The sequence below is a fragment of the Symphalangus syndactylus genome, chromosome 23, assembly GCF_028878055.3.
Source record: "Symphalangus syndactylus isolate Jambi chromosome 23, NHGRI_mSymSyn1-v2.1_pri, whole genome shotgun sequence".
Classification (NCBI taxonomy): Eukaryota; Metazoa; Chordata; class Mammalia; order Primates; family Hylobatidae; genus Symphalangus; species Symphalangus syndactylus.
The window spans coordinates 64282452-64306729 of NC_072445.2; the positions used below are offsets into that span (position 1 = coordinate 64282452).

At 45.8% G+C, this 24278-nt stretch overlaps 1 protein-coding gene across 1 annotated transcript in view; it reads right to left on the reverse strand.

The window, feature by feature from the left end:
* Positions 1 to 23819, reverse strand: part of LY86 (lymphocyte antigen 86) — a 59349-nt gene extending 35530 nt beyond the window's left edge. Inside the window, exon 1 of the mRNA XM_055262957.2 lies at positions 23542 to 23819. Within this exon, the coding sequence (XP_055118932.1) occupies positions 23542 to 23677 (136 nt within the window). The 5' untranslated portion in view covers positions 23678 to 23819. The remainder of the gene's footprint in view (positions 1 to 23541) is intronic.
* Positions 23820 to 24278: the final 459 nt, after the last annotated feature.

Here is a 24278-nt window from a genome sequence, read left to right on the forward strand (position 1 = left end):
CACACACACACACACACACCACAAAACAAAACCCCAGCCCTCCCTCGCTTTGGCTTTCTAGATTGACCATTTTAGGGCAGCCTGTCTTGGTATGTTCCTAGGGACAGAAGCTTCCATGTAACTCAGGCAGTAAATCAGGGCATCAGCTAGCACTCACCTTGCCCCCACCAAGCTTCCATTTTCTCATTTGTAAAAGGAGGAACTGAGCACTATTTTAAGCTTCATACTTCCTTCCTGTACCAGGCTTCTCAGATGCCCCAGAGGCCAGGGCAGTGGAGCCCAGACTCTGGGGGCTCAGGGCCTGCACTGTGGGTCATAAAGGCAGAGGGAGATGCACAGCCTCAGGCTCAAGAGCTTCAGGCCATTTTTTTAAAATAAAATCTTTTTATCTTGAAATAATGATAGACATAGGAAGCTACACAAAGAGTACAGAGGTGTCCTGTGTTCTTTCACCCGCTTCCCTTCATGGTAACATCTTACATAACCGAGTATCAAAACCTAGTCATTGACACTGGTGTACTCTACAGACTGTACTCACGTTTTAGCAGTTTTCACACGTGCACACGTGTTCGCTCTTGTAGTCCTATGCAGTTTTACTGCATGTAAGCACCACCATACAGATCCTGGCTGGGCGTGGTGGCTCATGTGTGTAATTCCAACACTTTGGGAGGCCTAGGCAGGAGGATCGCTGGAGCCCAGGAGTTCAAGACCAGCCTGAGCAACAGAGAGAGACCCTGTTTCTACAAAAATAGAGGCCAGCACCCTTCCTTGCCAGTGCAAACGTTTCTTGCAATGTTCAGGGCCCTGTAGCCAATCTTGACCATACACAGAGGCCTACAGAACAAGCATGATTTTTTTTTAATTAACTTTTAATGGACACAATAATTATCCATATTTATGGGTTTGCTTCCTAAATGCTTTCTAGTATGAGAGCAACTTAGCTTATTTTTCTCCCTGGCCTTCCTACATGTGCTAATGAATTGTCCTTGGCTGCCTCCAATCCCCCAGCAGACCAACAGGAGGAAAAAATCAATTTGCACTTTTCCTAGGAAGCAATCCTGTTGGCAGAGCTGACTCATAAACACCCTCCTTTTCTGTGTTAGCATGTTGCCGAGAGGCCAGCGTGACACTGCTTCTGAATGTGGCCACCTGGATTTAAGGTGGAAGAGTGCCTCAACTGAGAGGCCCTTGAAGGAAGAGAAAGTGTGTAAGGAAGTCCATAGAGAATAAGAGATCCAGTATCTCCAGGGTGTGGAATCCCAGGCTTCCTTCCTAAAGATACCGTGAAGCTTTCCCAAGAAAGCAGAGTGGATACCCAGTGGGAGTTCCCACCCGGATGTCTTGAACTGGAACCAGGGAAGTCAAAGTCTTCATTCCCAAAGCCAATTCGCCATTTCTTTCTGCATCTCTTATGTCAATGAGATGAAGCCAGGGTGGGTCTGCTGGATGCCCCAACTCTGCAATAGAGCTCTCCTGGACAGGAAGGAAGGAGGTGTTTCTACAGGAAACTCTGAACTTGCTTGTACTTTCTCTTCATGTCACATAGATCATCCGGGAGTAGGATCCTGGGGCCATGAATAATAAAAGATTACAAGCTCTTACAGGTGGATGCTGGAGGGGAAAAGCAGAGCTGCCGCTGGCTTGGTCCCTCTGCCAGCAAAATAAATTCCTAACCAAGGAAGGGACTCACTTCTCTGCCTCCAGAATCAACACACCCTATCATTCCCTTCCTGATTAGGGGAATAAAAAATACTTTTGCTAAAGATATAAAAAGAATTATACTGAAAGATAGCAAGCTGCCATGAAAAATAAGACAGGAAATTGGATTTCAGATGAATAAAGGAGAAGAGTTCACCCGCTGAACAATCACAGCCGTCCTTCCCCCGCAGACCTGCACACAAGTTAAACACCACATGTGAGTTTCTTCTGCTTCACAGCAAAGTTTAAAGGAGGCCTGGCTCAACGCTATGCCCTTCTCTGTAACACCATTGCTGTAACCGTTTGGATATTGTTCAGCCTTTTTTTGCCATCTGTTCATGTGTCTTCAGAACATAACATTTAAAAACTGTTAGTGTGCATGGAAACATTACTAGACAAAAGTGATACAACTAGAGCAATTAGTCTAAATACTTTTGCCCAGGCTTAAGCTGCTGAAAACTGGAGAAAGAAAAAAAGTACTGGTCTGGTAAACATTTTCTGACACAGGAGACATAAATAACGGATATTCACAACAGTTTGTAATTGCAAAAAAGTGGAAACAACCTAAATTTTTATCAAAAGGAGGAGGGACACAATTGTAGTAGATACATATAACGATGTACTCTACGTCCATGAAAATGAATTAACGCGATGCATGCTAGCTATCTCTTGAAATAATGTAATAAATTAGTCCCCAAATAAATTGCTAATTCAACTTTCATTAGTTCCAGTAATTTGTAGATTAGGTTTTTCTGTGTAGACGAAGTCATATTGTATGCACACAATCACATTTTTGTTTCCTCCTTTCAAATCCTTAAACATTTTCTTTTTCTTGTCTTGGTACACTGGTGAGGCCCTTCAGTACAACGTTGAATACAAGTGGCAGTGATGGGCATATTTGTCTCACTCTTGATTTTAAAGGGAATGTTTCCAATGTTTCACTATTAAATGTATTGTTCACTGTAGATCTGTATTTTAGGTGTATTTCTTTAAAGAGAAGACAGCTAACTTTTAAAATGCAATTTGTCATTTTTTTTGTTTTGTAAGATCAGGTTAATATAGTCCATTTATATCTATTAGGGCTTCTGATTTACTTATTTTTATTTTTTGAGATGGAGTGTTATTCTGTCAGCTGGAGTGCGGTGGCACTATCTCGGTTACCGCAACCTCTGCCTCCCGGGTTCAAGCGATTCTCCTGCCTCAACCTCCCGAGTAGCTGGGATTACAGGCACCCGCCACTATGCCCAGCTAATTGTTGTATTTTTTGTAGAGACGGGGTTTCGCCATGTTGGCCAGGCTGATCTTGAACAACTGACCTCAGGTGATCTACCTGCCTCAGCCTCCCAAAGTGCTGGGATTACAAGCGTGAGCCATCGTGCCCAGCCAAGCTTCTGATATTTTAATAATTATTTTATCCTATTTTGGGTTTTCTTTCTTTATGCCTTTCCTCCCTTCTTTCCAGCATTCTTTTGGATTAATTGGAGTATTTTAATTTTTGAATTTTTCTCTTTTGTTTTTATTGTTTTGTTTATAGTTTGGAAATCATATACTATATTTCTAGTCTTGTAGTACTTACCTTTGAAATTTTAACACGAATATCTTACTTAAATCTTAAACTTCTCTTTTTCCTATTTTTAAAACCTTGTTATATAAGTATGTACATATTTGTTTTTATTGTGGCAAAAAACACATGGCATTGAATTTCCCATCTTAACCATTTTCAAGAGTGCAGTTTGGAAGTCTTCAGTATATTCACATTGTTGGGCCACAGATTTCTAGAACTTTTTCGTCTTGCATAAATAAACATTGTCTTTACTCTCCTCCCTGAAAAAGACCAGGTCAAGGACATGAGAATGCTTTATGTTCACTCACCAGCTCCTCCTCCGTGTGCTATTGTTATCTGCCGTTTTGCACTAGGCAGCCTCCAATATGGCCCCAGGGATCCCCTCCTAGTGTTCACGTCCTGTGCAATTCCCTCCTCTGGAGTACCACCAGTGACTTGCTTCTAACCGGTAGTGAGAGGTGACGGCATGGTGGCAGCCCTCACAGCCCGAGCTCGCTCTCGTGCCTCCTGGGCCTTGGTGCCCACTCTGGCCACGCTTGAGGAGCCCTTCAGCCCGCCGCTGCACTGTGGGAGCCCCTTTCTGGGCTGGCCGAGGCCGGAGCCAGCTCCCTCAGCTTGCCGAGGGGTGTGGAGGGAGAGGCACAGGCGGGAACCAGGGCTGTGCAGGGCGCCTGCGGGCCAGCACGAGTTCTGGGTGGGCGTGGCCTCAGCGGCCCCGCACTCAGGGCTGCAGGTCCACTCGCAAGCCCCGGGCAGTGAGGGGCTTAGCACCTGCGTCAGCAGCTGCTGTGCTCAATTTCTCGCCAGGCCTTAGCTTCCTCCCTGAGGGGCAGGGCTAGGGACCTGCAGCCCACCATGCCTGAGCCTCCCCCCGTGCTCCGTGGGCTCCTGTGCCGCCCGAGCCTCGCCGGACGAGCACCGCCCCCTGCTCCACGGCGCCCAGTCCCATGACCAGCCAAGGGCTGAGGAGTGCGGGTGCACGGCATAGGGCTGGCAGGTAGCTCCACCTGCCGCCCCGGTGCAGAATCCACTGGGTGAAGCCAGCTGGGGTCATGAGTCTGGTGGGGACTTGGAGAATTTTTATGTCTAGCTAAGGGATTGTAAATACACCAATCAGCACTCTGTATCTAGCTCAAGGTTTGTAAACACACCAATCAGCACTCTGTGTCTAGCTCAGTGTTTGTGAATGCACCAATCGACACTGTATCTAGCTACTCTGCTGGGGACTTGGAGAACCTTTGTGTCCACACTCTATCTAGCTAATCTAGTGGGGAGGTGGATAACTTTTGTGTCTGGCTCAGGGATTGTAAACGCACCAATCAGTGCCCTGTCAAAACGGACCACTCAGCCGTCTCTGTAAATGGACCAATCAGCAGGATGCGGGTGGGGCCAGATAAGAGAATAAAAGCAGGCTGCCTGGGCCAGTAGTTACAACTGGCTCTGATCCCCTTTCTTGTAGTGGAAGCTTTGTCCTTTGTGATACATCTTGTTGCTATGCACTCTTTGGGTTCACACTTTCTTTATAAGCTGTAACACTCATTGTGAAGGTCTGCAGTTTCAATCCTGAAGCCAGTGAGACCACAAAACCCACTGGGATGAATGAACAAGTCCAGACACGCCACCTTAAAAGCTGTAACACTCAGGCCGGGCGCGGTGGCTCACGCTTGTAATCCCAGCACTTTGGGAGGCCGAGGCGGGCGGATCACGAGGTCAGGAGATCGAGACCACAGTGAAACCCCGTCTCTACTAAAAAATACAAAAAAATTAGCCGGGCGTGGTGGCGGGCGCCTGTAGTCCCAGCTACTCGGAGAGGCTGAGGCAGGAGAATGGCGTGAACCCGGGAGGCGGAGCTTGCAGTGAGCCGAGATCGGGCCACTGCACTCCAGCCTGGGTGATAGAGCAAGACTCCGTCTCAAAAAAAAAAAAAAAAAAAAAAAAAAAAAAAAAAAGCTGTAACACTCACTGTGATGGTCTGCAGCCTCACTCCTGAGCCAACGAGACTATGAATCCCAGCAGAAAGAAGAAATTCCTAACACATCTGAACGTCGGAAGGAACAAGCTCTGGACACGCTGCTTTTAAGAACTGTAATACTCGCTGTGAAGGTTTGTGGCTTTATTCTTAAAGTCAGGGAGACCAAGAACCCACCAATTCTACACACAGTAGAACATGGCAAAAGCATTGAGATGTTGCTTCTGAGATTAGACTGCAATATTATGAGGCTATGACAGCTATCTGTCATGCCCTTTCACTCTGAGAAGCACGTTGCCATGTTGTGGGTAGCCCCCTATGGTAAGGCACTGTTATCTCTGGCTAATAGCTATTTTAGACTTGAATTCCACCAATAGCCTTGTGAGTGGGCTTGGAAGTGTGTCTGGAATTGGTGGGTTCTTGGTCTCACTGACTTAAAAAATGAAGCCTCGGACCCTTGTGGTGAATGTTACAGCGCTTAAGGTGGCACGTCTGGAATTGTTTGTTCCTCCTGGTGGGCTTGTGGTTTCACTGAGTGTTACAGCACATAAAAGCAGCATGGAACCAAAGAAGTAGTAGCAAAATTTATTGCAAAGAGTGAAAGAACAAAGTTTCCACAATGTGGTAAGGGTACCCGAGCGAATTGCCACTGCTGGTTCGGGCAGCCTGCTTTTATTCTCTTATCTGGCCCCACCCACATCCTGCTGATTGGTGCGTTTACAATCCCTGAGCTAGACATAAAGGTTCTCCATGTCCCCATCAGATCAGTTAGATACAGAGTATGGACACAAAGGTTCTCCAAGGCCCCACCAGAGCAGCTAGATACAGACTGTCGATTGGTGCATTCACAGACCCTGAGCTAGACACAGGGTGCTGATTGGTGTTTTTACAATCCCGGAGCTAGACATAAAGGTTCTTCACGTCTCCACCAGACTCAGGAGCCCAGCTGGCTTTGCACAGGGGATCCTGCTCCGGGGCTGCAGGTGGAGCTGCCTGCCAGTCCCGCGCCGTGCGCCCGCACTCCTCAGCCCTTGGGTGGTCGATGGGACTGGGCGCCCTGGAGCAGGGGGTGGTACTTGTCGCGGAGGCTGGGGCCGCACAAGAGCCCACGGAGGCGGGGGAAGGCTCAGGCATGGCGGGCTGCAGTTCCGAGGCCTGCGCGGCGGGAAGGCAGCTGAGGCCCAGTGAGAAATCGAGCGCAGCGCTGGTGGGCTGGCACTGCTGGGGGACCCGGTACACCCTCCGCAGCCGCTGGCCTGGGTGCTAAGCCCCTCATTGCCCGGGGCCGGCAGGGCCGGCCGGCTGCTCCGAGTGAGGGGCCCGCCAAGCCTACGCCCACCCGGAACTCCAGCTGGCCCGCAAGCGCCGCACGCAGCCCCGGTTCCTGCTGGCGCATCTCCCTCCACACCTCCCTGCAAGCTGAGGCAGCCGGCTCCGGCCTTGGCCAGCCCAGAAAGGGGCTCCCATAGTGCAGCGGTGGGCTGAAGGGCTTCTCAAGTGCCGCCAAAGTGGGAGCCCACGCAGAGGAGGTGCTGAGAGCCAGTGAGGACTGCCAGCACGCCGTCACCTCTCAGAAGGGGATCTTTGGGAGTCTGTTAATTGCCAGGAAGCAGCTGCTCCCCCAGCCGAGCCTAGAATTGACTGCAGTCCACCTTCATCACCCTTTGCCAGAGACTCCCAACTAAGCCACACCCAAATTCCTGCCCCAGAGGAAAAAAACTGCGAGGTGAGGTTATAATGCTTATTGTTTTAAACTGCCAAATGTTAGGGTATTTGTTATGCAGAAATAGAAATCTAATACGTTCTTGTTCCAAATTCGTCGTTATCATTACGTTCATTGATAAAATTGCCACTTCTTTGCTTGTCATTCCATTTTATATCTCAAAACTGACTTCTGGGATCATTTTTTTCTCAAGTTCCCTTTGAAGTTCTTTTAGTGAGTCTGGTGGCAAACACTCTAGATTTTTTTTTCTCCAAAAACTCTTTAACTTTTATTAGTGACTTTTAACTATATATAGAATTCTAGCTATACTGTATATAGAATTCTAGGTTCTAGGTTGATTGTTATTTTCTCTTTCGCATGAGAGTATTGCTGAAGCCTGCTGTCAGTCTATAACTACTTTTAGGTAATTTCTCTTGCAACTTTTACCGTTTTTTTTTCCTTTGGTGATTTGTGGTTTTATCCTGGTTGGTCTAATTGTGAAATTCCTTTTACGAATCTGTGGGAAACTGTGGGAAGCACGTTGCCATGTGGGTAGCCTGGTGGAGAGACTCCCAATGTAAGGCACTGATATCTGTGGCTAATAAACATTGAAGAGTTATTGCATTTATTGAAGCTGAAATGCATGTCTTTTGCAGTTCTGGAAAATTTTCAGCATTTTTCTTCAGAAATTGCCTTTTCCCCTATTCTATTTTCTTCTGTAGCTATAGCTCCATATTTTTCGTTTATTTCTCTGTGGTAGGTTTTGAGTCATAGCTCTAGACCTTTCATCCAGTCCATCAGTTCTCCCTTCAGCTATTTTAAAAGCAATGTTTTAACATAACCATTATGTTTTCATTTCAACAATTAAATGTTGCATTTTAAATGGTCTTATTTTTTTTCAAACCTCCCTGATTATTTTGATATTGTTTTTTTCTCATGTTTTGAGTTTTTTGAAGTTAAAGAAGCTGTACATTTTATTTTTTATATACTATAGCTTTTATTTCTAAAATCTAATATCTTTGGGAGTCGAATTCTACAATTTGGGTAGAATTCTGCTGACTCTTCCTCATGGTGGTTTATTTCCTTGTCTTTTAAAATTTTGGACTGTGAGCTTATGGCTAAAACTTTAGAGACCCAGTGAAATGTGAATTCAGGGTATATGACCCCATAGAGGTAATTAATATTTCCTTCTGCCTATATGCCTCAGATGTTCCCAGTCAAGAACCACTCTACATTTAATTTCTAGGCTTAAGATTTTTTTGAACTATGAAGGTAGTATATACATTTGGGGCCCAAACCTAGATGATAGTATGCTTAGATGACATATTTGTGTGGAAGACTTAGTTTCCCAAGAGATTAGGCAGAGTTAGATAAGTTTTTTTTGTCTTCTGTTTTGCATAATAGTGTTTTTCTTCCTCACCTGCTTTTTTCTTTTCCTTTTATTTTTATTATTTTTTAATTTATTACTTTTTTTTTTTTTTTTTTTTTTTTTTTTACTGTGACTGTAACTCTTAGAAGGTCGTAGCTTCATGGAGGGATCAACTTTCCATCTCACATGGGGAAGGGCTTCGTTACCAAACTCATGCACAGCCATTACAGCCTAAGTTCTGGCTAATGGAGATCGACACATTTTCTGTGGGTAGACACACAGCTTCACTGTTGGTTTTCCACTCTGTGTGTGTTTTTTTTTTTTTTTGGCTTTGGCTTTGTTTTGGATTCGGAGACCTCATCATTTTGTTGTTGTTGTTGTTGCTATTTTTTTTATTGCAAGCTCAGCTATATATTTAAAAGGTTTGTGTCATATTTTATCCATTATTTTCAGATATTTTATAGCGAGGTGGTTTTTTTTATGACAGAAAGGTTTTTATGTAGATAAGAAGACTGCCCATACAGTTTCCTTAGATGTGTGGGTAATTTTTTTGTGAACTGTCTTGGTTTCTCTTTTGCCAGTGTCCTGTTCATGAATGCTTTAGTGTGATGCTAGAGATCCGAGTGCACAAGGACACTGCAGGGTGCTATGGTATGAATGTTTGTGTCCTCCCAGGTTTATATGTTAAAACCTAATTCCCAATGCAATCATATTAAAAGGTGGAGGCTTTGGGACATTATCAGGTCATGAGGGGGTAGCACCTGTCTAGCATCACACTAAATCACTTGTCCCATTCATGAGGGTGCTGCCCTCATTACCTGATCATGTCCCAAAGCCTCCATCTTTTAATATGATTGCATTGGGAATTAGGTTTTAACATATAAACCTGGGAGGACACAAACATTCATACCATAGCACCCTGCAGTGTCCTTGTGCACTCGGATCTCTAGCGTCACACCCTCATGAACGGGACAAGTGCCTTCATAAAAGAGGCCTGGGGGAGCTTGTTTGCCCTTTCCGCCATGTAAGGACAGAGTCAGGAGGACCGTCTGTAAAGCAGGGAGTGAGCCCTCCCTAGACACTGAACCTCCTGTCACCTTGATCTCCGACTCCCTGGCCTCTAGAACTGTGAGCAATGAATTTCTGTTGTTTATGAGTACTTTGTTGTGGCAGCCTGAATGAACTAAGACACCAGTATTTATTTTCCTCAAAGATTTCTTCCTGTATACACCTATAACTCTTTGCTCGAGGGCTTTCTCTGACTGTGGGAGTTAGCTTGTCCAATACACAGTTAAGCCGGAGTGCTGAGAGTTAATGCCTCCAGGAACAGCTCTCAACAAATAACAGGTGGGAGTTGATAGATCAATACCCCAGTTTCTCCCCCTTGACATATGACATCCCTAAGGCATGTTTCACAAGGGCTCCCCAGGGTCCCCAGAAGGACTGAACCCCAGTTACCCACAGCGGTGGCCTGCGCTGGCTTTTTTTGCCTGTCTCGCTTCTTCACTCTCCTGGTGCCTACCGGGATCATTTCTCAAACAAACTTGCACTCAATTCTTAGTGCCAGGGTCCATTTCTGAGGAAACTCTAAACTTAAGCAATATTTAAACAAATACCTGTAATTCACATTGAGTATGGACTATGTATACTGTACTAATTCAGATGTGGTTTCATCACCAGAGTAATTTACACCAGGTTTCTTGCTTTCGGCTTTGTTTTGGAAATGCATGTTTTAGTGGTGTTTGTGGGTATCAAGAAGAATTTTTAATAAATTTGGGTCTGCTAGTTATCAAATCTAGCAATTCCAGGTGTTCAAATGGTGATGGGACTGGCATGAACTAGGTATACTTGAATACTTGATTGTTGGGCTGATGAGAATATTCCAAACTGAACAAGTGGATACATAACTATTATATAATTAGCATTCTTCGGGACTCATGTGGTGACACCATGTTGATACAGAGGGTGGTGATGGTAAAATCGAACTGAAGGATGTTTCCTGGAAATGCTTTGAGTCAGGAAGGGGAAGGAAGGTGGTAGGGTCAGGTGGCATAAAAGGCATGACCTGGCTAAACCCTTTCTCCATAGCACAGGCTGCAAATGGGTAGCCCCTGTACTGTTCCTAGCTTCCAGATGGGTTTTATTGGTCTGCACAATGTTTAAACACACTTAGAATAGTTGCCATATTTATAAATTAGGAGGCTGCACCTCTAGATGAAAAACTTTAGCTTCTTTTGAAAAATGAGGAAATCAGGCATCCCAGGTCCTGCATTCCCACATGGCAATCAGATAGAGGGAAATAGCAGTTTCCCTCTTGAGAATGAGGCAAGCACTATGGTCCCTTCTGCTTTCTATTGTATATTTCTTTTTTTTTTTTTTTTTTTTTTTTCGAGACAGAGTCTCGCTCTGTCTCCCAGGCTGGAGTGCAGTGGCACGATCTCCCCTCACTGCAAGCTCCTCCTCCCGGGTTCACGCCATTCTCCTGCCTCAGCCTCCCGAGTAGCTGGGACTACAGGTGCCCCCCACTACACCTGGCTAATTTTTTGTATTTTTAGTAGAGACGGGGTTTCACCGTGTTAGCCAGGATGGTCTCGATCTCCTGACCTCGTGATCCGCCTGCCTTGGCCTCCCAAAGTGCTGGAATTACAGGTGTGAGCCACCACGCCCGGCCTCTATTGTGTATTTCTATTTTATATTGCAACTGCTTTCTATTGTATATTGCAGCTTACTCTATTTGTTCAACATCTGCCCTTTCCGTGAAGATTATTTCCGTGTTTGACCCTCACTTTCCATCTTCTGGCGTGGTTGAGATGTAGGGGATGACTCTGGTTTAGTAGGAAGAGAACTGTGGCCTTCTCTCTCTGTTGCCTGTTCTCCTACCACTGCTTCCCCCAAGTGCTGAAGATCCACTCCCCCAGGAAAGAAGCTCTGCTGAGATCCTGAGATTAGGTAGTATTTACATAAGAGTCTCCTGTTCATTGTTTTTCTTATTGGCTTTAAAACCTCAGGCGCATTTTTGTTAGGATACCTGATACTTGCTAGCAAGCCTGCACTCTGTGCAGCCACTGCTTCAATTAAACAAAGGGCCACTGGCAATTTTCCCCTCAGGTATTTTTTGGAAATGTACCCACTTATTTACACATGAATTGCCCTTTAATTTAGTCAAAACTGAAGCCAAGTGTGAGGCAGAAAAGCTATTGCTCATCCTGGAAGAATGATGTTCCTGTCTTCTCTCCAAAAAGCACAGTGTAGGTCAGTCTAGAATTTATTCTCTGGAGACTTGAGGATCCTCATACTTCCGTTTAGGAATATCCTCCATCCAGTGATCCAGACCCGTGGCAAATGATCCCAGTGGAGAGAAGTGGAAGGATTTTGGTGTTTATCTGATGGATGAAGTTGGTTGTATGCAGCGAGCTTTTCGACATTTGGAGAAAAGACCAGAAGAAGCAGGCCCTGGCATCAAGCTTTGGGGTGTTGCGGCCCAAGTGACCTGCTATATTTTCTTTTTTTTTTTTTTTTGAGACGGAGTCTCACTCTGTCTCTCAGGCTGGAGTGCAGTGGTGCAATATCCACTCTCTGCAACCTACGCCTCCCGGATTCCAGCGATTCCCCTGCCTCAGCCTCCTGAGTAGCTGTGATTACAGGCGTCCACCACCACACCTGGCTAGTTTTTTGTATTTTTAGTAGAAACAGGGTATCACTATGTTGGCCAGACTGATCTCGAACTCCTGACCTCAGGTGATCTGCCTGCCTCGGCCTCCCAAAGTGCTGGGATTACAGGCATGAGCCACTGCGCCTAGTCGACCTGCTATATTTTCATCAGGCATTCCCTGTCATGGTTATGTGTTTACTAAAGGCTGTTGGACTCCTTAATGAGGCTCCTATCACAGAGGAAGGCAGCCCTTACCCTAAACAAGCTCTTGCTCTCACTGCCCTGTGAAAATGGCCATTTCTATGTAAAGTTTACAATAATAGTACAATTATGGAATTGCTTATCTTCTCAATATTATAAAGGAGCCCCCAGTGGTCTCTTACATATTCAAAGGCCCTTATTTGTAGGCTCTTGGGCAAAACAGGATGTGGGGAAATTGCCCTAAGAGGAGGGCTGCCTAGGGAGAGGATCCTTTGTGCTTTGGGGATGTGGGTGTGCAGGTGAGGGTCTGGTCTTGGTTTATTATGTAGCATCTTTCACCTGACATTGGGTGAATTTGCTTCATGTGATGGTTTTTATGCTTCAGTAAGAAGCAGAGCTTGCCTGGGAGGGTGCTGTCAGGCTCTGCTGCTGGCTGGCTGGCTTTGTGAACATGGTTAGGACACATTGGTTTTCTGGCTCAGATGTTCCTTTTCTAAACAAGGAGGCACTTGGCTTGAAGCCCTGAGGCTCTATCTTGCCTGAACATTTTCCAGTCCTATAAGGGAACCCCGTCTGCCTCTGGGCAGGGACTGGCAGAATGCTGACCCCTCTCTTTGTGCCTGCAGAGCACCAGGCTTGTAGGGAAATAGGTCGTCATGTGACAGCTCCCTGCAACCCAATGCTTCACCAGCAGCCACAAGGCAGAGACTGTCAAAAACCAATCACTCAGCCTCACAGGACATCAAGCTGACATTCAGGAACCACTCCAGTGTCTCACCCCACACTGGGGTGTGCTTCCCTCTTATCCCTAGCCACTAAGAACTGACCGAAAAGACCAAAGTCCTCTACGACTGCACTGATGGAATGCTAGAGGGTAGGTTAAGGGAAGGTGCTCAAGTGTCCTCTTCTCTGCTGTTTGGAGTGAATGGCATTAACAATACCAGGCAGTTCCTAGAAATAGGAAGGCTACTGTTTTGAGCTCCTGAAGACCTCATCTCTCGTGATTCTGTCTTTCAGAATTAGCAGGCATGTCTAGGTGATAACAAAGATGGGAAGGAAATTGGGTCATGTCCCAAGCACTAGATGAGCACGGAGCCTCATTCTTAGTTATTTGGAGATTCCAAGCATTTCCATCCATATGGATAGATCAGAGACAACTATGCAGTTTTTTCTATCTTTGTAAGCAAGTAGGAGTAAGGACAAAGAGTTGTGAATGAGCCAGATAGTCTTGGGAAAAATGGAACAGAAGGACTGATAAGCTCAAGTGGTCCCATATAAAAATTAGGCAGAATATCAGGCAACAGTCAAATCAGCTCTAGTGATGACACAGAATATACAAATGGAAAGACAGGCCAATGCCATGTTCTAGGATGATGAACTAGCTAAGTTGTTGTAAGGATTAACCTTGACCATGCAGACAAAGTTCATCATGTCCTGTAAATCACCCCTCTAATGATATGTGGAGAAGGCAAGGGCAGGCGTAAGTTTCCAATGATGCCTGCAGGCCTTGTCAATATACAGTAAGGGTGGGACAATGAGTTACAAGACACTGACTTAGCACAACTTAAAGAGCATGTCACTTGAGAAAAAAAGCAGCAGGGTAGAGGGAACTTTGTGAAGGAAGAGGCATAAATTGTCTTAAGCATGTAATAAGTAAAAGTTAAGTAAAGACAGCTCAACTTGTGGACTGGCCACCAAGCCCAGAATCAGTTGGTTGGTAAATCAAAACCTGCATCCTCAGATGATCTGAAGAGATAGCCTTTATCTTTGGTCTGGAATGTATTAGACACCCAGAAAAATACTGAGATAAATATTACTGTAATCTTGGGAAAGTTTAAGAGTATAGGTAAAAATAAATGTCAGTACAAAGATAATAAAGAGATAAATGTAAACTCATGGTATCAGTATTTTGAAATGAGGTTAAGAAAAAGAATAATGAGTTGAATAATCTTGTGATAATTTGTGTGTGCTTTGTCTGCTTTTGAAATTTATAAAGCAAATTAAAAAAATCTGCTATATTTGATTAGATGTTTAAGACAAATTTGTGGCCAGTGTACTATGTCTGCAAAAATTAATTTGTTAAATTCACAAAGTTTTGACTTATTAGTTGTGTAAGTAGTGTTGAATTGTTTAAAGGGATATTTTAAAAATACAATATAAGAATACTAAATTGAGCACTAAAGCACACAGAGACGCCCTTTGAATAAGAAAGATCTCAGCTATGGGGAAGGATTCTAATGGTTAGGAAGCAAAAGGAATCCTGATAATTCTATTCTAGGTTTATCACTGAGGCTGGTGTAGCTTCCACTGGCCAGAAGGGAAGGTGTCAGGTTTCAAATAAGAGAGCCCTTGGAGGGCATTCTGGCTGATCAGGCAGCCTTTGATCTTTGATCTTTGATTTGAACCTTAGACTGTAAAGTGTGCTTGGAAACGCAAGTGGAGATTTCTGGGCCGGGAATTTTCTTTTTTCTTTCTGGCCACTGTGTTGGTTACCACTCACTTCTGCTGAGGGCAGGGAGCACTGGAGGAGGGACACACAGTGATGCCTTCCTGGGTCCCATGCAGGGGCTGGTGGATGCTGACGTGCACACTACCTACTGCACACAAATCCCACAGACGGAGGTGCAAATACTGGTTTCCTGATAGATCCCAGCACGCTTCTTCTGTTGCCCACTTTGTGTCTCTAGAACCCCAGTCAAAGCTAATGGATCGGGGCCTCAGATATTGCCTTACATGGCATCCCAGAAAAGGAATGAACACCAACCTAGATGGTACACAGCTTGCGGATGGGTCACCCTTTTATTTCAGTGAAAACCCCGCCTTGTTGTTCAGGTTTTGGAGGAAGCATCTGCCTCTCTATACTCCATCCTCAGCCCTGCTCCCGTTCTGTGCCTTCCGACTGCTCTAATTAGGATCGACAACCTCTGTCCACCTGGAGCTCCTGCCTCATGGGGCACCTGGTGCTGTCAGGTTCTGCCAGGAGCGCTAGCTGCACTACTGGAGCTGGGAATGGGTTCTTCCACCTTCGCTTTCCTTGGGCTCTGGAGAAAACAGAAACTGCTCTGGTCTTCACACTCCCCCTCCTGCAGGCCTGGGTCTGAAACCATGCCCAGGACCTCACAATCGCTGCTGCTTTAGGAATGTGTTGCCTATGCTGTAGTTTCTACAAAAATAGCTGCTGGGCTGGAGGACAGCCCTTCCCATTTCTACCTCTCCAAAGATTCTCCTCCCAAAACATGAGCAGAGCTGCCCATTAAGATTTTGCCTAAGGATGGAAATAGCTGTGAACCGCGTTTGGGAAAGCATTTCCTGCCTGCAGAAGAGGCCTTTTTAGAACTACAGACTCTTGGCTTTTTTCCCTCTCTAGGTTCCTATTCACTAAGTTACTTAGCATCTCATTTAAAAAGTACTTTGGAGAATTAACTGCGGCTTGGAGGTTGTGCTGTAAAATGTTCCTACCAATGGAAACCCAGAGGATCTTGGTGGCGTGGTCACGGGAACACACCTACATGGTTTGCTTCCCTTCTGGCAGCGTTCACTTTCATCTAGCATTAAAACAATCTGCACCGCAGTGTGGATATTCTTGTGTTTCTTTATCAACTTCCTGTCTTTAAATTTGGGCCAAAAGGCCTTGCCCTGCTCAAGGCACCTAGCTGTTCAATCCTGTGCGCCCAGAGTCATCCCTCTGAAATTGCATCTTTGTCTCTCTAGCTATTTGTCTACTTTTCCTAAATTATAGTTTTATATCCTCGTTAATCTGGGAAAATAAATGAAGGGAGAAATTGCTGTCTGTGTGCAATATTTGAAAGTATTGCTAAGTGACTAGATGACCTGTGACGTTTTTCTTTTTTTGATGTTGTTTCATGCATGTTTGTTTTATGCTCCATTTCCTTCAGAATTATTACTTTCTGAGGAAAGTAGCATGTTCCCCATCCATTTTCTCCTGGGGCAGCTTTTAAAATGTTTTCTATGAACATTTTTTCAATATATCCTGTTGGTTCTGCTACATGGCGAGGTTGTTTGCAGCTTACCCTCTCTTCTGTATGGAGATGTTTTACATTCTTGAAGTCTGATTAATTGTCCCATTTGGCCACTTTCGTGGATGATTCAGGCATATGTGACTTGATTCAGGCTTTGTAATTAAGAGGCTTTTTGGGGGTCAGCTAAAGCACCTGCCTTGTAGCAAACAGCAGCAGCATGGGAAGCCTATTTAGGCAGAAGTGGACTTAAAGGCCGACTGTCTTTAAGGGGAGGAGAGCAGGTGCTGATTGCAAGTGTGAAGCCTGGTGACCAGACGCCATGGTAAACTGACCCTGGATGCTTCCAGGGGGCTGCCAGGTCCCACAGGGACCACCCACAGCCCTCCACACACTGCTGAATAGGGCTTCCTCCCCTCCCCACTCACCAACTACCTCAGGGTGGAACGGTTGGGGATGGGAAGTAGGGCTTCCTCAGGAAATTAGCATACCTCCTGTGCAGGAGGGCTCTGACTATAAAATATGCTGTTCTTAATGATAAGAGAATGGCCCTACATGTACTTCTTTTCATTGGGAAGATGTCATTTCTAGACATCACTTTGCAACAAACAAGAACTTGGTGCACATGGCTGAAAAACAGAGATGTGATAGGGCTCCTTCTCTTCTGAGGCAGCCGTATGTTCCTGAGGGATACTTGGGAAGAGCCAAATTGGCCCAGTTCTGGATGTGCGTAGAGAGGATGGGGCTGGGGTGGGGTGGGGCGGGAGGAAAACCATTCTTTCATCAGGAGATGACTCTCTCCCCTTCTTTCCTCTCCCTCTCTTCTTTTTCCACTTCCCTTTCCTCCCCCTTCTCTTCTTTCTCCCCGTTCATCTTCTTTTCCTCCTTCTCTTCTTCCCTCTCTTCTTTCTTCTCCCCTCCTCCTTCTCCTTTCTCTCCTGTTCCTCCTCTTCCACCTCCTCCTCCTTCTCTCTTCTTCCTCACCTCTTCCTCATCCTCCTCCTCCCCTTCCCTCCTTCTTGTTCTCTTCCCTCCTCCTACTCCTTTTTCCTTTCCTCTTCTTTCTCCCCATCTTCCTTTTCCTCTTCTTCTTCCTCCTTCCCCATCTTTCTCTCGTCCTTCTCTCTTTCCCTCTCCGTTACCTCCTCCCTCTCTTCCTGATCTCCTCTTCCTCCCCATCCTCCTCCTTTTGATGGTCCACAGACTGCTTGGGGTTTTCACTTTTTTACTTGAAGACTTATCTTTTGTGCTGTGCCTTCTGCCTGGTCTCACCCTGTATTTCTGGGATCTGATGGCATGGCTTACTCCCTACTAGAGTTCTATGACATAGCTCTATGTCACTGAGCATGCAGTAAGGACACATAGATTTGTATCATGGCTCAGGTATATTACTTTATTAAAATGCTTAATGTGTGTACGCTTCAGTTTCTATATCCAGAAAATGGAGATAAACATCCTATATACCTCTGTTTGTAAGGATTAAATGAGGCTTTGTCAATGGAAGGACTTCATAAATTTTAAAATGTCATGCAGAAGGGAGAGGTTATTATGACAGTGATGATTCTATGAAAGGGATCTTACAAATTCCTTGCAATCATGATGGGTTTTGCCATCAGTTCACTTGCCCATGCAGCCTCTCTGTGGCTAGAATCATCTGGAAGGCCTGGAACTTGAGATTCTGATCCGGTGAAGAGCTTAAGAGATTCCTTCCTACTCTTGGCCAGGGATTGGCAAGCCTTTTCTATAAAGTTCCAGATGATTAATATGTAAGGCTCTGTGGAGCCTTGCCATGTGGTCACTGTCACACTACCTTGCCATTGTAACACAAGAGTAGCATAAACAACATCTAAAAGAATGGGTGCAGCTGTGTCAAATAAAACTTTATTTATGGACACAGAAATTTGAATTTCAGATAATTTCCATGTGTCATGAATATTCTTCTTTTGAATTCTTTAACATTAAAAATGTAAAGATCATCCCTAGCTCACAGGCCATACACAAACAGGCACCGAGTGGGGTTTGGCCTGTGGGCTCTAGTTCGCAAGTGTCTGCCTTACATAACTTCTAGGAGCCACTCCTCTGTCCAGGTAGACTGTGAGTATCAGGGAAACCAAAGGGGGACATAAGTCATTTGAGCATGTGTCACAGGTCCTCCTCTGCCTGGTTGACATCAGAGCATGTGAAATTACAACACTGGGCTCTTGCCAAAAAATACAATCCAGAGCTCTGCTATCTGACCCTTATGAACATCCAGTAACAAAAACAATGGCAATGATAATATTTATGGAGGATTGCCCACAGGACGTGCAGCGTATCCATTCCTGTACACAATCTAACCTTCTTCCTCAAAGAAGCCTGACCTGTGATTGCTGTATTCGTGGAGGATTCTGCCTTGGCCCTTTGCAGAATGTATCTTGATTCTGGGTTCTTGACCTGCACCAAGGGGCATCATGAGAAACGGTGGGTTTGAGTCACCATGGCATCTCAGTAGAGACGCCGTCCAGGATGCCATCTACTCTGGGGAGAAATTCCCCTCATCACTCATCCCTGTATCAGGAAAAGCTGAGCATCTTAAAAACTAATTTTATTTCAGAAACAATGTCATTTCCTTGTTTGATTTGGCTTCAAGGAAGCTCAGAGTCTATTATACTTCAATCAGTTGTAAAATACCGTAGAAAGTCATCAGCAGCAAAGATGTATTGAGTGCACAGTATGTGCTAATAAGCACCTTTCATGTGGTCCTTCTCACATAATCTTTACACAGCCCTTTGGGTAGGTAATATATTCTCCCTATGATATTAGGCTAAATAATGGTCCCCAAAGATGTCTACCTCTTAACCCCTGGAACGTGTGAATCTTATCTTACATGGCAAAAGAGACTTTGCAGATGTGATTAAGGATCTTGAGTTGGGGAGATGATCCTAATCACAAGGGTCCTTACAGGAAGGAGGCAGAGGGAGCTTTGAAACAGAACCGGAAGGCCATGTGATGATGGAAGGAAGCGAGATGCTACACTGTCAGCTTTGAAGATGGAGGAAGAAGCCTCAGGCCAAGGAATGCAGCTATACAAGCTGGAAAAGAAAAAAAAGGGATTCTCCCCCAGAGCTTCTAAGGGAGCAAGGCCCAGGCCCTGCCCACCCAGTGAAATTGATTTTGGGCTCTGACCACAGAACTATGAGTGAATACATGTGTTGTGTTCAGCCACCAAGTAGAAATTTGTTACAGCAGCAACAGGAAACTAATACACCCCCCTTACAAACAACAACATGAGATCTAGAGTGTTGCCCCGAGATTTGAATGAGCTTTGCTGACTCCAGATTCTAAGCTCTTACCTCTCACGCTACCCTGTCACATGCGTCCTAACCTCTCCTGCCTTTCTGATTTCCCCTTAGCCAGCTCAGGCAGGTTTAACAAATTATACAGACTGGGGGGCTTAAACAGCCAGCATTGATTTCTCAGAGTCCTGGAGGGTGGAAATCTGAAATCAGGGAGCCAGCAGGGGCAGGTTCTTGGTGAGGGCTCCCTTCCTGCTTTACAGACAGCCACCTTCTCATTGTGTCCTCATGTGGTGAAAAGGGAGATCTCTGGCCTCTTCTTTTAAGGGTATTAATCCCATTTATGAAGTCTCCATCCTCATGACCTAATCACCTCCTAAAGGCCCCACCTCCTAATACTGTCACACTGGAATGAGGGTTTAACATGAATCTTCAGGGGACACAAACATTCAGTCCATAGCACTTTCCCTTATGCTTCCCTGCACCCTGCTTCTTCCACTGCTGCCTATTTCCCCTTCCAATCATAAGTATTTCTGTCATCTCCTCACATCTTCGTGTATATGCTGGAGGCAGCATATAAATAAATATATTGGTGGGTGTTTGTGGTGTGTGCATGGGGTGGAGTCCCTGGGCTTTTGTAACCCTGGGAGTTGTGATTTAGCAAACGCAAGGCCCTGACTGTGTTTGCTCCTCCTTTTGCTTTAGTAAAGACAGTGGCTGTCTTTTTTCCTGTGTCACTGAGAGGTGGCCAGGCCAGGACTTCCACTTTTTCAGAAAACTATGCTTACTTCCTAGTCAGTAATCAGAGCCCAGTAACTGCTTGTGAAGTTTCCCTTCTCCTCAAGGTTATCAAGACTGCGGAAATGATGTCAACTCAGGCCTTAGTGGTTTCTTTCCTGAATTATTGCTCCACGTGGAGAAAACCCTATTTTTAGCCTCAAATGGCTTCCAATTCAAAATCTACACTCCTGCTTACTGCCCAAGGATCTTTCCAAAATGCAACCTCCTCCTGGCCAAAGGGAGGCAGCCCCCCGTTGTCTGGGGTCCTGCTCATATCTCCCACTTCCTCTTTCAGCCCTTTGTGTTTTCAGCCTTCCTGCCGTTCCCTGAACCCTGTGCCTGGTCCCATTTCCCTGCCTTCACGCATGTCATTCTCTCTGCCAAACTTCTCCTCTCATCCCTCCTTTAGTCCACTTTGCCTGCTGATGAAACTCTAGACCACAGGGAGTTTTAGAGCATGGGTTCTGGAGTCAGGCAGGCTGGGGATCAATTTGCTTTAATTCCATCAATAGTACCTCAATGCCTTACCTTCTCTGTGACCCTGGGGATATAATTCTGCCACTATTAGCTGTGTGGCCTTGGAAAAGTTAACTATTAATAACATCTTTATCCCTCAGTTTACACATCTGCAACATAAGACTGATGCGTGTAAAGTACTTAGCCTGGTGGCCTCCACCAACATGAGGTGTTATCATTACTATTTTCATCAGTCTTTAAGCCTCAACTTAGGCTTGGTGACTCCTTTCCCAACAGATCCAGATGCCAACCTCACCATCTTCTAACTACTATGTCTCTGGTGCGCAATGCCTGCCTTCACTACAGCCTTTCACACAAAGCATTTACCCTGTTGCTTAATTGTCTGATCTTCCCACTCCCTTGGATGAAAACTGCATCTCTTCCATCACTTACTCTGAGTGGCTTGGCTAAGACGTTCACTGACTCCATGGGGCAACTTCACCTACAGAGGAAAGAGCCATCCTCCAGTGGGCAGGTGATATGTCCTTATTCTTTCCCTGGCATGCCCAGTCCTCTTGCAAGTGACTTGAAAGGATGCACCGGCCTGGCTGCAGGCAGAGGGTGAGTCTGGGAGACAGATCAGCTGTGGCAACCTTTTTTGCAAGGATGAATTGGAAAAACCAACCCTGACCAGTCCATTTATCTCACATCTTGCTTCTCATCCTGCACCAAAAATGAATGGGTTACTAGTGGTCCTGAGGCCATGGGAAAACCTAGAGTGACAAGATCAGCACTTCCAGCATCCAGTCGTTCATTCTCTTTTACTTATTTTTAATTTTTGTGTGTGTGCATTTCAATGTCCCTTATTTTTAAAAGAGTAAGGTCAAATTGGACAAATTGCCCTGGTGACTAGAGTGACCATCTGGACCTCTCTGGGCAGCTCTTTGGGTGGCAGTTGTAGGATCAGGTACTTGCTCAAGCACTGCATCCTCATCACTCCCCAGCTTAGAGTGAGGCCAATTCAGATGCTTAATCAACTTCTCTTTCCCATCTCCTGCAGTTCAAACGGCATTTTGCCCCCATCTCCCTCCAAAGTGGCAGATACCACAATGCCATGCGTTTGCACAAGCCAGTCCCTCTAACAGCAGATGTGATCCTGAGGCTGGGCTCCTGAGTTGCTCCCCACTTGGGAGCCCTGTATGGGATGAATTGCATCCCCTCAAATTTATGTGTTGAAGTCCCAACCCCCAGTACAGCACAGTACAGCCCCCTTATCCAAGATTTCACATTCCAAGGTTTCGGTTACTCTCAGCCAGTTGCAGTCCAAAAATTTTAAATAGAAAATTCCAGAAATCATAAGTTTGACATTGAGCATCCCTGAGTAGCATGATGAAATCTCACGCTGTCCAGCTCCATCCCGCCAGGAACATGAATTGTCTAGAATATCCATGTTGTCTCTACTACCTGCCTGTCCGTCACTTAGTAGCTGTCTCATTTATTGGGTCCCAAAACCATAGTATATGTAGGGTTCAAAACGATCTACGATTTCAGGCATCCACTGGGAGTCTTGGAACGTATTCCTAGCAGACTGGGGGGAGTACGGTACCTTAGAATGTGACTGTATGTGGAGATAGGGTCTTTTTTATTTTTATTTTTATTTTTTTTTGAGACAGTTTTGCTCCTCTTGCCCAGGCTGGAGTACAATGGCACGATCTTGGCTCACTGCAACCTCCACCTCCTGGGTTCAGGCGATTCTTCTGCCTCAGCCTCCCAAGTAGCTGGGATTACAGGCACGTGCCACCACGCCCAGCTAATTTTACATTTTTAGTAGAAACAGGGTTTCACCATGTTGGTCAGGCTGGTCTCGAATGCCTGACCTCAAGTGGTTCACCCTCCTTAGCCTCCCAAAGTGCTGGGATTACAGGTGTGAGCCACCATGCCCTGCTGGAGATAGGGTCTTTAAAGAGCTGATTAAGCTAAAGTGAGGCCATGAAGGTGGGCCCTAATCTGATATGATTGTGTCCTTACAAGAAGAGATGAGGACACAGATGTACACAGAGGGAAGAGCACATGAGGAGACAGGGAAAGGATGCCACCTAGAAGCAAAGGAGAGAGGAAAAACCAGCCTAGCTTCCAGAGCTGTGAGGAAATAAATCTCTGTTATTTAAGTCCTCAGCCTGTGGTACTTTGTTATGGCAGTCCTAGCTGACTAAGACACAGCCCGATTGGTTGGTTCTGACACTTCTTACCACAGTTCACTGCATTCTCTTCACTGAATTGCAATTTATCTGTTGGCATATTGGGGTGGCCCGCTGGAGTGACAGGCCTAGCGTAAGCACTTTTATTATCTGTAGCACTGAGAAACCCTGGCATTGATAGCTGCATGCGAAGTGCTTGCTGAATTCATGAGAGCTGCTGCTGCAGTGAAAGCTCTGAAAGTGTCCAGAGAGGGACAGGAATCTTCTCTTTGGGCAGAAGTGATCTTTTCACTTCACTTGCAAAGTACATCAGATGGAAAGGTAGCCCAGTTGTGCAGCGTTGGGGAAGGGCCTACTGGAAGCTTCTTTTCCTAATTTTGAACTGGTGAGGTTTGATGATTTGGTAGACTCACTGATCATTTTGTTCTTTTTTGGGTTCTGTGGTGTTAATAAATGGCTAGATTTAGATTCAGTTTCTTTCTTGTACTTTTCATCGCACTGCCATTCTCTCTTCCGCTCCCGGCCCTACAGCTTCTCCCAAAGGCCCTCCCAGACCTGCTGCAGGTGGAGAAAGTGTTCAGCTGCTGGTCCCCTCTCCCCTCACCCCTCACCCACCCCAACTCCAACTGAGCACTAGCAGCTCACATCTGTGGGCCTTACTTTCCCCATAAACACACACGGGTGTACTGCAAGGGCTTACCGCAACTCTGGTAGAGCACTTCCAAGCCGCTGTCACTGCAGACCATGTGTGTGGGCCAAGCTTTCCCACTGCCGCCTCCACTGTAGCTGGGAAAAATCAGAGTCCAGAGGAAGAGAGTGGCTGTGAAACCCTTCATGGTGAAGGCCTGTATGGGACACACAGAAAAATAACTGGCCAATAAAAAGCCCGTAAAGTTTCTTCCTCTCCCCTCAGCAAGGCAGTGGGATGTTCAGTTTCACTTCTCAGATTTTAGGCTCGCTGGGAACCACAGCAGAAGTAAAAGGCTGTGAGCAGAGGCATTTGAATACTGTTCCCCCGGGACCTTGAATCTACAGGCGCGGCTGGTCTGGTCTGGGTAGGATGCGTGTTGACTTTCTGCTTTCACAGGGAGAGGGTCAGTAGTGATGCGTGAACTTACCTCCCGGGGCCCCTCAGAACAGCCTCCACCCCCAGGTGAGGTTGTAAACTTGGGAAAGACAAAGCACAGGCCACCATCTGTTTCCCATCTCCAGCCCCCGTGTCTCTGCAGGCTCTTGATGCAGGCTGTGTACGGACCAGGGACCTGGCTGCAGCTAGCAGGCAGCAGTTGATAGCACGAGGGCTACAGAATGACATTTGGAATCTGGAGTGAGGCTTTGTGGCCCTACTGTCACTTTCCTCTGCTCTGGCTTTGGCTCTGCTCTTAGGTTTGGGATTTTAGCAGTGAATTGTCCAGCTGCAGAACAGACCTTGTTTTG